This window comes from Silurus meridionalis, chromosome 19 (assembly GCF_014805685.1).
Source record: "Silurus meridionalis isolate SWU-2019-XX chromosome 19, ASM1480568v1, whole genome shotgun sequence".
Lineage (NCBI taxonomy): Eukaryota > Metazoa > Chordata > Actinopteri > Siluriformes > Siluridae > Silurus > Silurus meridionalis.
Window position 1 is genome coordinate 6,881,622 of NC_060902.1, and position 16,092 is coordinate 6,897,713.

At 35.9% G+C, this 16,092-nt stretch overlaps 2 protein-coding genes across 6 annotated transcripts; both read right to left on the bottom strand.

Moving 5' to 3' along the window:
- Positions 1 to 1,140: 1,140 nt before the first annotated feature.
- LOC124402077 lies at positions 1,141 to 6,940 on the bottom strand. 3 transcript variants are annotated; one of them, XM_046874735.1, is made up of 3 exons: positions 5,098 to 6,940; positions 4,520 to 4,937; positions 1,141 to 3,026 (listed from the first exon to the last, which is right to left on the bottom strand). In XM_046874735.1, the coding sequence occupies exons 2-3, from the start codon at positions 4,931 to 4,933 to the stop codon at positions 2,724 to 2,726; spliced, it is 717 nt and encodes a 238-aa protein (XP_046730691.1). In that variant the 5' UTR covers positions 4,934 to 4,937; positions 5,098 to 6,940; the 3' UTR covers positions 1,141 to 2,723. The 3 variants fall into 3 exon arrangements, with proteins under 3 accessions (XP_046730691.1, XP_046730690.1, XP_046730689.1); XM_046874734.1 differs by having other exon boundaries at positions 5,032 to 6,940; XM_046874733.1 differs by having other exon boundaries at positions 4,520 to 6,940.
- Positions 6,941 to 9,382: 2,442 nt separating this feature from the next.
- Positions 9,383 to 13,042, bottom strand: cnbpb (CCHC-type zinc finger, nucleic acid binding protein b). 3 transcript variants are annotated; one of them, XM_046875691.1, is made up of 5 exons: positions 12,886 to 13,042; positions 11,716 to 11,836; positions 11,570 to 11,635; positions 10,615 to 10,813; positions 9,383 to 10,458 (listed from the first exon to the last, which is right to left on the bottom strand). In XM_046875691.1, exons 2-5 carry the CDS (start codon positions 11,816 to 11,818, stop codon positions 10,341 to 10,343), a joined length of 486 nt encoding a protein of 161 aa, XP_046731647.1. In that variant the 5' UTR covers positions 11,819 to 11,836; positions 12,886 to 13,042; the 3' UTR covers positions 9,383 to 10,340. The 3 variants fall into 3 exon arrangements, with proteins under 3 accessions (XP_046731647.1, XP_046731648.1, XP_046731650.1); XM_046875692.1 differs by having other exon boundaries at positions 12,891 to 13,010; XM_046875694.1 differs by lacking the exon at positions 12,886 to 13,042 and adding an exon at positions 12,737 to 12,874.
- Between the last annotated feature and the right edge of the window lie 3,050 nt (positions 13,043 to 16,092).

The window sequence follows — 16,092 nt, forward strand, 5'->3', positions numbered from 1 at the left end:
AGACCGATTATTGTCTTTTTATATAATTTTTTAAAAACATAAATAATGTAAGTTTACAGTATTGAATATGTAATTTATAAGATTGATGTTGACTTAAAAAATATACTATTTTGCAGATGCAAGAATTCAGTTGTAGATTATTTTATTGTGGCTTTCTATTGTAATTACTTAATCAGTTTATACATAATTTGAACAAAAAAACAACAACTTTTAAATTTGGAAAATAGTCTTATTGTTTTTGAGACACATGCATGTTCATTTTATTATATTCAACAAACTATGTGAAGCAATGAATGAAAGAAAGTTGTGAAAAGTCCAAAATTGACATTTTTGGCTTTAACAGAAGAAGAATTATGTAAGTCGGAGAACACGAGAGAAGATGTTTACAGACTGCCTCACACCCACAGTTAAATGTGGAGGTGGAAGCTTAATGGTTAGGGGTTGTTTTGGAGCAGGGAAGATTGGAGACTCATTCTGAGTAAAAGAAATACTGAACTAACATGGCTACTATTCCACATTTTAACACTATGCAATTGCATCTACACTGCAGATAAATGGAACCAACTTCACTGTAAAACAAGACAATGAGCTGACATATGCCTGAGCTCTGTAATCGTTATTTAGTGAGCAATAAGTAGGCTGGAGTGTTATTTATCATAGATAAATCCTATTGTACTGCCAGAGGATAACCTGAATCACAAGGTCAGAAGGAACACCTTTGGCAAGTCTTACAAATGGCATGGCAACGCATTTAAACTGTACGTTCGCAGAAACTAAATGTCCAGATGCCAAGTGTGTAAAGCTGTTATTCGTGCAAAAGAAAGATTTTTTAAGTCGAACAGCTATACATTTGTCTCATTAAAGTCACTCTTCATACTGTTGAATTACCTAGTTTAATGCATGTAAGCAATAGGAACATGCACACGTCTCTCAAAAGTAAAAGACTAAAGGTACTGAAAACCTGTACAAATACAGGACAGGGCAGCTTGTCCTAATATGTCAGCTATTTTACTGTGTTTGTAGAACATTCAAATATATTAATTGTAATTTTGTAAACAGTTTTCTTTAATTTTATTAAAATGTGGTTTATTGATGCTATTAATAATTATGTTACAAATAAATAACATTTAAACAGGGAGCTAAAAATAAAAGCCATAACCAAAGAAACAATAAAATGTTTTTCAGTCATTCTTAACAAAAGTATAAGCCACTCTTATTCAGGATGTTAAGTTGTGGTATACCATTTGGAAATTATGAAAATCTATCCAAATTAAATGTATAGGTCATAAAAGGTCTGAATATGTATGCAAACTAGTGTAACAACTATGATGGAGCATCATGTATAAAACTAATCAGGCTAACGAAATTACAATGCAATAAACTACACGTTAAATAATACATAACTAAACCCAGAATAAGTGGTCTCTTTAGAAACCATAATTCCTAATAGCAAAATGAGGCCAGATTGCTTTGATTGAAACTAAATTTTAAATTGAATATTTGTCATATCTCTGGATTTGGAAGGTTACTGATCAGCATTGAATTCCATTTGTCATTGTTATTCCTACCCAAAGCAAATAGTGTATAAAGTGATAAACATTTTTTGTTCAGTGTAAATCTTTAAATTACCTAGTTTGTTGCATAGCATTCAAACACATTTGTCAGCATTATTCCTACCCGTCCTGGGATTGACCTTCATTTCATGTGCATGAGCACAAGACTCTTCCAGCGTAATTGAGCCAGAATGTATAATTAATGTATGTGTTGCATGAGCTAAACAAAAGGGCTTTCTAAAGAAGAGAAAGTGTTGACAAGGGAAAGGTCCACATGCAGGTGTGGAGAATGAGCTTTCAGGCTCATGAAGGGTGGACAAGACATTGACCCCTAAAGGCTCCTAATGTTCCATCTTTTAATTTTAATGAAGGACAGCAACACAGTCAAACTCTCTATACAGACAAAAAGCTGAAGGGGTTTCTGGCAGAGTTTCAGTTTCACTTCGTAGAATTTAATCAGTAAGAGCACTGTGTAAATGCATCATTGTATGCAATGTGGCATTGCAAACCACAGAGTCAAAAGTATTTTAAAAGGAATTATCTATTTAATAAATTTATAAATGTAACCAGTCTGTAAGTAAATGTTTTACTGTTAATGTACATAAAGGAAAATGATTAATTTTTGCATGCTTTGCACATTAGATTTGAAATAAAAAACTATCAATAGGGTTGATGTGATTTTTTTCAATAGTATTTGCACATCTAGGAGAATTATTTCAATATATTGACACCATATCTAACATTTTCATTACATAAATTATCTTTACTCTGCTTTGGAAGCTGGCATAGAGAGAATGGCCTCAGAAAAATGTCTTCTTTTGGATACATTTATACCAACTTTATGTGAAATCTTTCTAAACCATGACAATTAACTGAATCTGACTTACGTAGTGAAGCAAAAAAGTGTCTTCAAATCGGGAGGGATGCTGTAGTTATATCATGACAATATTGCAGACTTTTACGGTCAAATATAAAGGGGACTAATTAAAGGGGACCAAATAAAACCAGTCTGACTGGAGGCAAACAAGTCAAAGTCACTGAAAATTCTTTCTATTTGCATGGTTTTATACTACAATACACTGGTACCACCTGATTTGCCGAACGGATAAATGCATGAAGAACAGGTGTGCCTAATAAACTGGTTTGTAGCGTAATGAACATTTCTTGTTCTCACAACAGTGTGCACACTTTGGAGCTGCCATTCCGGCAGTGTGTGTTTGAAGCGAGCTGCCCGTTGGCACTGACTGTCCTGCCAGCTGCAGCCGTTTTCTTCTGCTCTTCCAATTCCAGGTGAAGTCGATGGAACTCCTCAGTGACTGCAGCCATTTCTGAGTTACGTGTTTGTAGAGCTTCATTTGTTTTTTCAAGGCTGACCATCAAATCCTGAAGCTCTTTGTCCTTAAGATGGCATTCATGCTCTAGGTTAAGCACTTTCTGATGCAGCCTGGCAGTCAGAACCCGAGCAGATCTTAACTGAGGAATAGAAAGATAAAATGAAAAATTACAGCAAGATATTGATAAATTGATGACCACCAAGTATATATTTCAATCTATTGAAGTATGAAATATTTAAAAGACAGCTAACTGTATTTTAGTCATTATAACAGGAGCATTAATAATATAAACTATAAAATAGGAGCACCATTTTATATACTATGTAGAATATGACTTTATATGACTTATTTAAATTTTTTTAATGTAACTAACAAAAATTCACAGCTCTTTCCAGTCCTATCATAGTACACACCATACCCACTATACTCAAATTATGAAAGTGTGTTGTGACAATTATTAGAAGGAAATAAAAAAAAATGATGATCATATCTCTGACATCTAGTGTCATGTTTTTGTTTTCGCTGTCTGAATTTTAATAAGCTGTACAGCAGTAGATATTATAATACATATTTGAAGTACAGAGAGAAACTAGTCTAATTTGGTGATTCATGGAATGGAAAAAAATTATTAATGACAAAGAAAAAAATCATGTTTATATACTGAAGCACTGCAAAAAATCATGTTTATAATGTGTGTGTATATATATATATATATATATATATATATATATATATATATATATATATATATATATATATATAAATCTACCTGTATTATCTAGCCTGACGCAGTTATTCTTCCTGAGTTTTTGCTTTTTATTTATTTATTTGAAAGAACTCAATACTTTAAAAAAGGAAAATCATCTGCCCAAAGAACCTGGATATTTCAAACTGAAAATTAATATTCGAAAGGTTATAAATAGTATCATAATTATATTTGATTTACGTATACTGTATATTATTTGGTATGATTATACTACAACATTTTATAAGCATTCAATGAAATTGATTAGACTGTGGCATAACTTAGCAATATTTCATTACGCAATTTATAGAAATAGTCTAATTTAGAAAATTGATGCTGGTTTAAAGGGAGAAAGGCATCACACCAATTACTTTTTCAAATTATTTAGAGACAATTAATTTGGCAAAACGATTGACAATTTCTTTCAGTTGATGTAAATTGTTGTTTTATCACAGGATTAATAATCATGACAGTACTTTAAAAGGTTTTTCAATGAATTGGGTTCTATGGAGATTTAACTTTATGCATTCAGCTTTATTAAAGCTAAGATTTTCTTTATTATAGTCATGATCCAAATCAATCTGTTAAAGGTATTACTGCTTGGTTTTGATATTTGATGATATTTGAACTTGGTATTTAATGGGAATATTAGTTTTGTCCTGGGAAATGTAGAATAAAGGTTTGGTAAAACTCCAATAAAGATGAGAAAAAAAATTGGTGGGTGTTTGTTCCCCGCTGAAAAATTAAATGATCACCATCCATAAGTGAACAGGAGAGACTGGGGCTTTTTTTTTTTTTTTTTTACAGTTCTAAAATAGATTATTTAAAGCATCCCTTTGCATGTATGTTTTTTTTATTAAGCTCAAAGGCTTAATGTCATATTTTACCTGGGCAGACATCTCAATTGAAGATGATTTGAGCTCTTCAAGCTGCTCCACTCTGGCTTCACATGCTGAGAGAACCTCAATTAGGGTCTGGTTATTCACACCACCTTCCTTTCCACAAATATGACTATCAGCTGCCTTTAAGTTGGGATTAAAAATCTCTTCCTCTGACTCATCACTGACTTTATTAATCTTCATGCCAGTTTGAGAACAAGTGGACTCCTCTTGGAGATCTTGCAGTGGTGTAATGACAGACTGATTGTCCACTAAAATATCAGAACTCTCTTGGGATGGAGTCAGCTGGTGTCCTGCCACATCCTTCTGATTATCAGAAGAACCCCACTCCAGGTGTCCAGGAATCAATGCAATGTATGTGGTGTCTCCTGGAGGACATGATCCTACTGGGACATCATCCATGGAGCTGCAAGTATCCAGCAAATCAAACTGTGTGTTAGAGTCTTGCCCCAAAGCAGTCCTTTCTAATACATCACCACATCCATCTGAAGACAATTCACCATATCTCATAAGAGTGGAAGGGGAAGTTTCTTTGGTCATATCCTTAATTGGAACTGCTCCATCACCTGGACTTCGACCTTCAGTCCTCTCCTCCATTTCTACTAGTTCTCTAATTGATTCCAAAGGTGATGCATGGCGTAGATGTGCCAGGGTTCCTGATGTGTCCAAAGGCTGGAGTAAGAGCTCTTCAGACTGTTGATTATCCTTGCTTTTACTGTTCATCTGAGCATCTTTGTTTAAGCACGGACTTCCAGAACTAATACTAAATATATCCAAATTGTGTTGGGATTGTAAAGTGCTCTTTTCACATGATTGCAGATCTGGTAGTCTTTCTTCGTTATCTAGAAGGTGGAAACCTTCTTCTAGCTTTCTATTTGACATCATCATAGCATTGTATATTCACACAGCAGTCAATAAGCCTGTAGTGAAAATAACAAGCACTGGATGACAATAATGGACAAACATTTATACACAATAATACACAAAATTCAGCAAAATCCAAAGGGAATATCTAGCAAACTAGACAATATTACTTTATTGAATATTTATTGTTTATTTTTACACAATCCAATTCAAAAGACGGTCACTTACCTTCACCTGGAGCAGTGAATATCATGAACCTAATGGCTCTTTAGAAGCGCTCATCTCATTCAACGTTTGGCCAAGAGAGTGACCTTGGTGTTGAAAAGCTGAACACCAGGCTGTCAGACTCAGATTACACCGAGCTATACATCAATCCTCTACTGCGGCTGTTATTAAATTCATGGAAACCATACACCATTTTTTGCATTTTATTCAAAAACATAAAAGCAAATAGTTTTTTATTTATTTGATATTAGACACTATATTCACTTATTTATAATGTATTCTTTTATTTTGTTAGGTTTTTTTGGACATGCACTAACTTATTCTGTACATTATCTACAGTATGCTTGAAGCTATATATTGAATTATTCAACGATGAAATGAATACCTTGAAATTAACACTTTAAAATATCCCAAGTACCAGCTGTTACAAGACAATTCATGTATTCTCACACCCATAATCATATTTTATCTTTTAAATTATGAAATCATTGCTGCAATGAAGGCCACATCACCACTTATTATCTAAAACCCATGGTAATATTTCTAGACTTTTTTTGTTTGTTTATTAACAGACCTTTTAACCTACTCAAATTTCATAATTTGAATTTTTTTCTTTTCAGATCATGTAGAGGAATGTAAATTTTTTTTTATTGAAAAATTTAAAAAAAGAAGCCACATTTCTGACGGATTCCTTGATGCAAAACAATCAAGCTGTTTTCAACTTTGTCAAATAGTGTCTGACAGATCAGACTTTTCAATATGAAGCCGTCTCATGGACCATTTTTTTTTTTTACATTTCCACAAACTTTCACTCAGATTGAGATCAGGACTGTTTGCTGGCCCTTGCAGTGGGTTGATTCTGCCTTTCCTGGTTAAAGAAAAGCTTTAACCATCGTTGCTCTATAGCAAGCATAATCATCCTGAAAAATAACATCATCTAATCTATTGTTTGTTAATGGAATAATAAATGTATTGATGTATTTACATAAACCTGTGCATCCTCTCTGATCCTTTACCTGACCATGCAACCCCATATCATGAATGAGTAGGGAAATTTGTCCAGACTACTGTTTTCTAGTTTTCTTCTGTTAAAGTGCTAGTGATCCCTGTTTTCACTAGAGGTGTAATAGTACACGAAATCTTACTGATTTTTTTTTAGTACAGGTCTCCGCAAGTCTACGACTCACACTTTTAGTTCAGTTTTTATTTGATAAAACTTGAAAACGTACACAACAATGCCAGAGATATGGAAATAGAGTTAGCGCAGTGTCACTGTGGTTACTCACTCCATACCAATAAGATTTGTTTTGCACATAAATATAGTGGCTAGCGGCTAATGCTAGCGATGTGGATTCTTTACCGTTTTATGTACAGCTTCAAGAATTTCTCTTAAAAGAAAGAAATCCAGACAATTCTGCATATCGAGGGAGTGAAGTATGCTGATATAAGAAAAGTCATGTAGCTATCTTTAGAAAATTAAATTTAAAATCTAAAACACACCTGTATTACCCAAATTTTGTTTAACAAATTAAACTATTTAATTTTCCCCTTTATTTTATTTTTTCGAGTTCTTAAGTCAATATAATAAAAAGTGTAAAGTTGTATTGCATTATTTTGATTTATTCTATTTAAGTTTCGTACAAAAAGTTATAAAGTTATATATTATTTATCAAGCAGGCATGTTAATAATAAACTATGTTAATTTAATGTTTTGCATTTCCCCCCCAAAAATACCGAAATTGAACTGAACCGTGAATTTTTTGTATCGTTACACTTCTAGTTTTCCACCCATTTATTTTAAGCATTTCTACGTTCAAAGCATACTGTTTTGTTTATACTTGCACCACACCTTAGACATAACTCGCTAGAAACAGTCAACATTTTTTGTCACACTACCTGTTTGAGGTTTATCACCTTTTCCAATGTTAATAAGAACAGCAGCTCATTGAAGTGAGCATACTCTGATTTGCATTAGACCTTTGGCAGTACTGTATGTTTTTAAAATGCAAATCACAAGATGATTGCATAATTTCTTTCCCTTCAACATTAAGCGATTCCTAATTTTTACTTACTGCCAAACATGGTAAAAGGCCTTTCTTTACAATAATTTTTTTGATTGTTGTTTCACAGCCATATTGTTTCATTATTAAAAGGAAAAAAAGATTTTGTCTCATCTGTGATTTGTGCTGCATACTTTTTTGTTGTTGTTGATTTCATTACTTTACCTAGTGGTTGATTCAGGCGTCTTACACTTCACTGAAAAACATTTATGGTGAGATTGTACGAGACAACTGGGACACATTGGCCATCTTTTCATGATTGATGATGCATGATTATTGCAGTATTGGGATATAGTACAATAGATTAAATGTTTTAATATTTCCTTTGTAAATGTTCTCATACTTTCCTATCCATTTTTTGGGAAAAAAATACTTCAATTAATATTTTAGGTAACATAAAAATGTCTCTGAAGTTTGTTTTGCATAATGGTTTCCACATAACATGAGGCACTAATAACCAACTCCTTTTACTGGCATGTTTACTGCTTTTTTTTTTTTCTTTTCTTGTTTTAAAAAGCAGCAAAAAAAGGGACAACTATATAACTATAACTAACTAATATATATATATATATATATATATACATATACATACACACATTATATCATATACCATATATACCCATATTTTCCATTTATTTTACATAAAAAGTCATTTCTGGTGTTATAGATGTCATTGTGTGTGCCTCACTGCTTACACAGGCTTTGGCACCAATAAAACAATGTGCATGTGTGGTCATGTGACCTTTCAGGAAGCACATGTACAATTTAAAAAATGTCCACAGTATGCCAGTTGCACCTGTTTATCAGCCAAATTTTTGCTGATAAACAAAAACACATTTCAACCAACTGCTGTGAAAATAAAAAAAATAAATAAAAAAAATATTTGTTTGCAAGTGACACCTGAAACATTCTTTTACACACCTGCAGCTTGTGGTTAACTGCTATATGAAACAAATCTAAGAAACAGTTTCTTCCTGTCCAACGCCAAACGTACTCTCAAAGTACAGTTGTGCATGTGAGCATCCGTTTATGTAATAGATAATATACAACCTCTCCGGAAAACCTTATGCAGTTTTATATCCATTTGCATAGAATTTCAGATTTCAACTCAATTTGTATTCCATGTGTTCTCTTACCATTGCACACGAGAGTTTAGAAGCTTTTTATAGGCTGACTATTTATACCAGCGAGTCATCATGAAGGCCTGCCACTGAAATTGATTCCAACTTTCAAAGGACCCTCTGGATCAAATTTAGCACACAATCACATCTGCTCACGAAGGAAAGGAGGCCCAAGCAGTCAAGAGCCAATCAGGAGGTGAACCTTTGCTACTTTAGCAAGTTTTTTTGAGTTGCTACTTTTTCCTAACGTGCGTCTTGTTTTACACGGCGACAAAAACTTTTATGTTAATAGCATAGGGATCATTGTACAGATATGGCTTTAAAAAGCACAAAAGGTGTACTTAGAAACTAATTTTCTTTTTTTGTTTGAGGTGCTGCCACCTCAAACAAAAAAAAAAAAAATTAACCAGAGAAGTGTCTACATTTTAATCCATGTCAATTCAGATTCCATTAATTCTAATGAAAATAAATACCTTAACCAGTCTTACCCGCTCCGCCCGGCTTCATGTTAAACCACCGTCCAATGTACTTTAAACATTATGTGCTTGGTTAGAATTAAAGAGTCCACTCAGAAAAGAAGCTTCAGTCTCACTCCCCTTCCTCCTCCAGCTTTATTGATAGTTAAAATTACAGTTCTATGTTCTAGGACTTCAGTTGCTTTAACCTTCCGACTTAAAAACTGAGTACAAGCGAATGATAGTTTTTTTTTTTTACTTTTACAGTAGTCTAAGTGATATTGTACAAAAATAACATTTGATTTCTGTGAAAACATTCACCTTTCTCCTAACTCCAAACCATATTTTGTCCCACCCACTACTATTCCACTGATGTTTTTTTTTCTCCTTGGGTAAAATGACCTGCAATCGTGGGATTCCACACTTGACTTTTTGTTTTCTTAGCGGCTTCACTTATCAAACCTGAGCCTTACAAAGATATTTGTTCTCCTGTTTTTTTTTTCTTTCATGTTCTGAATGTGCTGTAAACTTGCTTATCAAGGATGCGTTTAATAACTGTATTCTCCACTTAGCTGCGTGCTGCTGGTTGGGCCTGGGCCGATCTGACTGCACGAGTCCTGCACTGCTTTCCCAGGTTATTCACTCTTTTAGCACAACTCACTACCATTGAAAAAAAGAAAGAAAAAAGGCAAATCATACCCGGAAGTTCACATTTCCTTGATTTCTTTCCCTACTGATCTCTCGCCGAGGCCCTGTTCGGTGAGGCCAGGACAGGCCAACTCGACAACATTTCCTAGCTGCGACACTCCCACTCAACTCACTCATCCCTGTTCACCAGTGGCATGGAAAGGGGGTTCTTTAACAAAGCATTATACATAACACCTCTACCAAACTAAACATAAACTTTTTTTGTATTAAATGCAGAAAGTGGAAATTTTTTCCACCCCTTTCCTTCTTTTAACGCGTCAAGAGCTCACTGGCCTGGGACTAGCCTCTATCTGCCAACCTTTGGCCAGTGAAGAGGATTCAGAGAAAATTATACAACCATCAATCAGAAAAAGAAGGGGCGACCAGGAAATCAGGACTAAGCGGTGGCCTCGATGGTGCACTCCTTTGCCAGGTGCCCGGATTTGCCACAGTTGTAGCAGTTGACTTCGCTCGCCTTGCTGCACTGGACAGCGACATGGCCAATTTCACCACACCTGCACAGACACATTGGATGAAAGCAGGGCAAGAGGACAGGAAAAAGAAAATAGACTTCATATTAATATCGGTAAATTGTAAACAGTTAGTGTAAATCCTTTCCTGTATAAGACTGGTTTATTTATCATGACTGTTTAAATAGATGTAACATCTACCTGTAGCACTTGACCTTCTCGCAGCCTTTCTGTATGTGCCCGAATCCGCCGCAGGAGTAGCACTTCTGCTCGTTGGCATGGTCACAGTCTCGGGCCACGTGTCCGGCTTTGCCACAGTTGTAGCAGACCTGCTCCCTCTCCTTCTTGGGCTCCTTGCAGTCCCTGGAGATGTGGCCACTCCTTCCGCAGTTGTAGCAGGCTGCAGAAGATTTGGTGCAAGGTAGAGAAAAAAGATCAATAAAACATGGAAACTGCTGGAAGGCATACGCTAAAAGAAGACCTGCAAACAGACCAAACATTTCAAACTGCTGTGAGACCATCTTTACATTTCACGTGTTATTCCATTCAAAGAAACATTAGCAGAGGTATTATTTATACCACTTACATACTAAGTGACCAGGAATTAACAAAAAAAAATTATAAAACCAAAACAGGGTAGGATTGCACAATTAATCATAACCACAATTTATAAATACCTGATAGCATTAAACAAGATTGTTTATATTGGCTACTGTTAAAGCTAGACTCAGATTTTTAACAGATGAATCCAAAGCTCTCTATTTGTTCTAATGCAAAGTATGTTTTAATTCATGTATGTGTTTTATCTGATGACAAGAATTTCTCCCCTTCTGATTATCTACAATAAAGCACACTAAAACTATCTGGGTCTTTAAATTAGCTGTGTAAATATCAGATTTTAATCTTTTGAACCCCCATTACACTGACATTTATATTATATATAATATATTCTTTGTGTTACCAGTCAAAATTGACCGACAAGAGACAAAATTAGCAAGCGGCACATTTAACTGCTGCTTACGTGTGTCTTTACTGAGAAGACATTTTCCAATGCATAAAAAATATACAAATAAATAATGTATCTTTTACAGTTTCCCGGTCCAATTTGCCCCGTATAAACAATATACACAGCACAGATACATAAGCACAAACTTACCATCTTCGGTTCTTTCACAGTCTCGTGCAACGTGGCCCGGTTCCCCACAACGATAGCAGAACAGATCTGCATGGAATAAACGTGATAAAGAAGAATGTGTAATAACAGTGCGGAAACGTCGACACATCATGGTAAAACACTTTTACCTTTTCCTCTACCACGACCTTTACCACGGCCACGACCAGCGTTTGGGCAGTTCTTGATCCAGTGACCGGTACGGCCACAGCCAAAACACTCGTTGCTGCTCATCTTAGTCTTCGAATAAAGCTGTTGAAGAAAACGACAAATGTTGTTTTAAAAATAAAGTGCTGAAAATGCCCTAAAGAAAATGGACAGACCGACAGGCCTGATCCCAACCCGGAAATAAATAGTAGTAGTGCTACATCTCTCGCGGCAAAGAAAATGTGTGTTTATGTTTTCTAGGAAATATGAAGGACCAAAACAATGAACTAAACAAGTACAATCGAACTGAGACACTGGGCACAGATATATGATTATTCCTTATTTTTTTAATTTCAAGAATAATCTATAAACAATAAGTTACTTTTAAACCTGCCATATCTAACATGCAAAGGTCCACGAACAACTGCCTTGCTGTAAAGTAAGTTTTCTGATTTACACCTGCCATAAAACTCAGTGATCATCTTACAGACAGCAGCACACACTTCTGCTCTGTGACACACTGCAAGCCCACATATAGACACGCGTTCACTGTGTTCCTAATGGCCTGCATGTCTACATCAGTGAAACGACCAACACACACAAGCCTGGCTGACTAGCAAGCGAGCAAACTACAAGGCCTGGCTTGTAAGATCAGCACAAACATGTTTTCAGGTGGCAAAATGGAAGAGAAATATAATCGCACAGAGAAACGGGGAACTCTCGGTGTTATGGGATGGGGTCCGGCCTTCGTCGATAGCAAAGCTACGCCACGCCGCCTTCCCCAAACACAGAGATGGAGAAGAGAGTCCCAAGGAAGCTAACCTTCATCTCTTTCCCCACAACATTGACCTGGAGTGCAAACCTCGAAACCTCACAAGATCCCAAAACCCCATAGAAACACTCTAAACCCTGGCTGCCCTACCAGCGCCCCGAGATTTCCCGCGCGCGCATGGCGCAGTAGGCCAACCTGAGAGGAAAAAAAACCCAACATGGCAACTCATTTACCTTCAACACATCCGCGGCGGAGTTTTTATCGACAAACGGGACGTTTTACCACATAAAACCGAGCCTTTTCGACACCGAGGCGGCGCCGCGCATGCAATAAGGGTATTATTTTGTGATGCCGTTAGTTTTTGGGGGGTAAACACACTCACCTCACCTCGGCTCGGCTTCGCTGCTCGGTTTGTGTTGCTCGGGTCGCCTCCCTCCCTGCGCTGCTGCGCCACGCGCCGTTTGCGCACGGCACCCTAGGACTTCAGGGTTGCCAGATTGGGGTAACATGCATCATAAGGTTGCCAAAACGCGTTTTCATAGCCAGACAATTGTTATTAACTTGATTAAAAATATTTTATTCACGTCGAAACCCTGACCAGGTCACACTCATGTACTCGTAGCATCCTTTCTTACTTTCTACATGACGGCTGTGTGAATCCCTGCAAAAGGCGGTCAAATCCCAACTCAACTAAGGTGCCATAAAGCCACCACCATGCAACTTCACCACAGTAAATGTCTGTGTAGAGCCTACAACCTAACCCTAACCCTATAATGTTTAAATGTTTAAATTTTTTTTCTTATGAGTTTATCCCTAATGAACAAACCAGTAGTAACTGTGGTGAAGGAAAAAGTCCCTGAGTTGGTATGAGGAGGAAACCTTGAGAGGAACCAGACTCAAAAGGGAACCCATCTTTATCCTTCCATCCAGAAGGAGATATAGGAGCATTCACACCAGAACCAGCAGATTTATGGACAGCTTTAAAATACTATTTCCAAATACCATCACCCTTCTGCACTTCTGGTGGATGCTAAACAAACTAGATGCAAAACTGCATTTCGTTGCTGTGTACCTGTACTATGCAATGACAATAAAGTTGTATCTATGCCATGTTGCCAAAAGTCTGCTAGCAACTGGTCATAAGTGTGGTATGTGCTTTTTTGAGCATCACATTCCACTTTTAATCCCAATCTCCTCTTATAAATCTCTCCACTCTTTCGGAAAGATGTTCCATTAGATTTTGGAGTGTGCTTGTAGAGATTTGTGCTCATTCAGACACAATGGTCTTAGTAAAGTCAGGTACTAATGTAGGTGAGGTGAGGAGGTCTAAGGTGCAGTCAGTGCTCCAATTGATCCCAGAGTTGTTCAATAGGTTTGAGGTAAGAGCTCTATAGCCAGAGCTCTTCCACTCCAACCCATGCAAAGCATATCTTCACGGAGTTTGCTGTGCAAGTGAAGTAAATATGTCATGATACTGCATCAGTAGACACCCTATACAACTGCCTGCCTTCATCTTTGTAATAACAGTTTGGGAAAGAACCACATATGGCTGGGAAAGTCAGGTATCCCAATACTTTTGTCCATACAGTGTATTTGTCTGTCAGTCTATCTTTCAAGAAATTTTTGATGTATGTATGTAGAGCTCATCACCAACTTCATGATTTATACACACCACATTTGTATGTTGTATGTTATGTACTTGGCTTAAACAACGTTCATTGACAGAATAGCAAAGCAAGCTAACTGTGTTATCAAAGCACCAACTATCTCTGTGTTTAGCTTTTGAGTGGAAAATCAGTCCACACATGAACAAACCAACATCATTTGGATTTGCTTTACACCTTGTCAGTAAAACTGCAGTTTGTGTGTGTGTGTGTGTGTGTGTGTGTGTGTGTGTGTGTGCGTGTTCATTTCATAATTAAAGATCACATTATCGTTTGTATCCATTTCTAGTTACATGTAATCATTAGTGGACAGTAACAAAAGTAAATGTAATTCGTTACTCTACTTGAGTAGCTTTTGTGTGTATCGTACTTTTTCTGAAGTATGTCTGTTTGTGGAGACTTTTACTTTAACTTCACTACATTTCAATGTCAACAATCTTTTTACTCAACTTTATTTTGTGAAATCAGTCGTTCCTTTTTATGTATGGGCGGATAAAAACTTAACTGGTCAAACCCGTAGCAAGTCACCAATCAGGGTAGAGCATGCGTTCTGTTTAGAATTTGTTTTGATTGGTGCTTGTATCTACTTATCTCCAGACATACAGTTCAACATCAGTTCAATAGCAAGCAGAACCTTTAGAGAGGAATAAATGATGGAAGAAACTTCTAAGTAGAACTTGCTACAACACCCGTTGCCTTGTTTACAATTTTTTTTAAGTAGTTGAAAAGAAGGTTTTGGGCTCATGATCATTTTATTAGATATCAATCAGTGTTTGACTCATTAATATCATTCTATTAATAGATTGGTGTGCTGAGAGTCACATTAGAGTCTTTCCACATTAACTGATTTGATTAAGCAAAGAGTCTTGTGATAAAAATGATAAAAGGAACATTATAGCCATAATAAATCATAGTACTTTGGATGCTTAACATTTACATTTGCGACATTTAGCAGACACCCTTGTCCAGAGCTACATACAAAAATGCTTTGCTTCTCAAAACAGCACAAAATTTGTACAAAACAGCACAAAATGATGCTTGTGTTGGGTTTTGATATTTTTTAATTAATTAATGAAAAGGAATAATGTGGTTAAAATGATTATTTTTCACTGAATTTTCTTGCCTGACATAGAACCATATGCAACCATTTAATAAAGTATAAGAAAAGCGTGTGTCCAAAGACAAGTCTAATCACTAAACTCACACACATATATGTTTAATATACTGAAGGAAATTCTTGTATATAAAGTGAAATGTGTTTCGATGTGTAAAGTGTATACTTAAGTACATTTGAAGGCAAACACTTTTGTACTTTTAAGTGAAAGTTTAAAGGGAGCACTTTTACTTTTACTGAAGTATTATTTTACAGAGTGTATCTCTACTTTTACACACTTCGTCCACAACGGCATGTAATGATGTGGAACATCTGCTAAAGTGCTTAATAAGTTATTTTTGGTTATTCATTGAAAGAATTGAAGATACAGCTTAATCTTTGTTAAAAATTGTTGACACAGGAGACTCCTTCTATAAATAAAAACTAAACATTACCTCACAGAAAATGTCACCATATTAATGACATACTTTTCTATGTTTAAGTTTGTTATGTTTAATCCTCAGTGTTAAGATGCCCTCAAAAGACTTAGCAAACAATATAATCTATTATATTTATACATTATGTGTAATAGAAGATGAAGCAAAATGAAAAATTGGCCATGACATATAGGCTTACCAACATTCTCTCACCCAAATAAGGGGTTGAAATGTCAAGGAGATGGGGGTTCATGGGTGTAAAACGACACATCCTTCAGGGGCTCTCTCGGAGGCCCACGGTTCTGCAGCGTATCATGCTTTCACTATTCCCAATACGCCTGGGTCCTGCTTAAACCCGTGATAAATATCATTCAGATTATTAGTCAGAGTAAAAT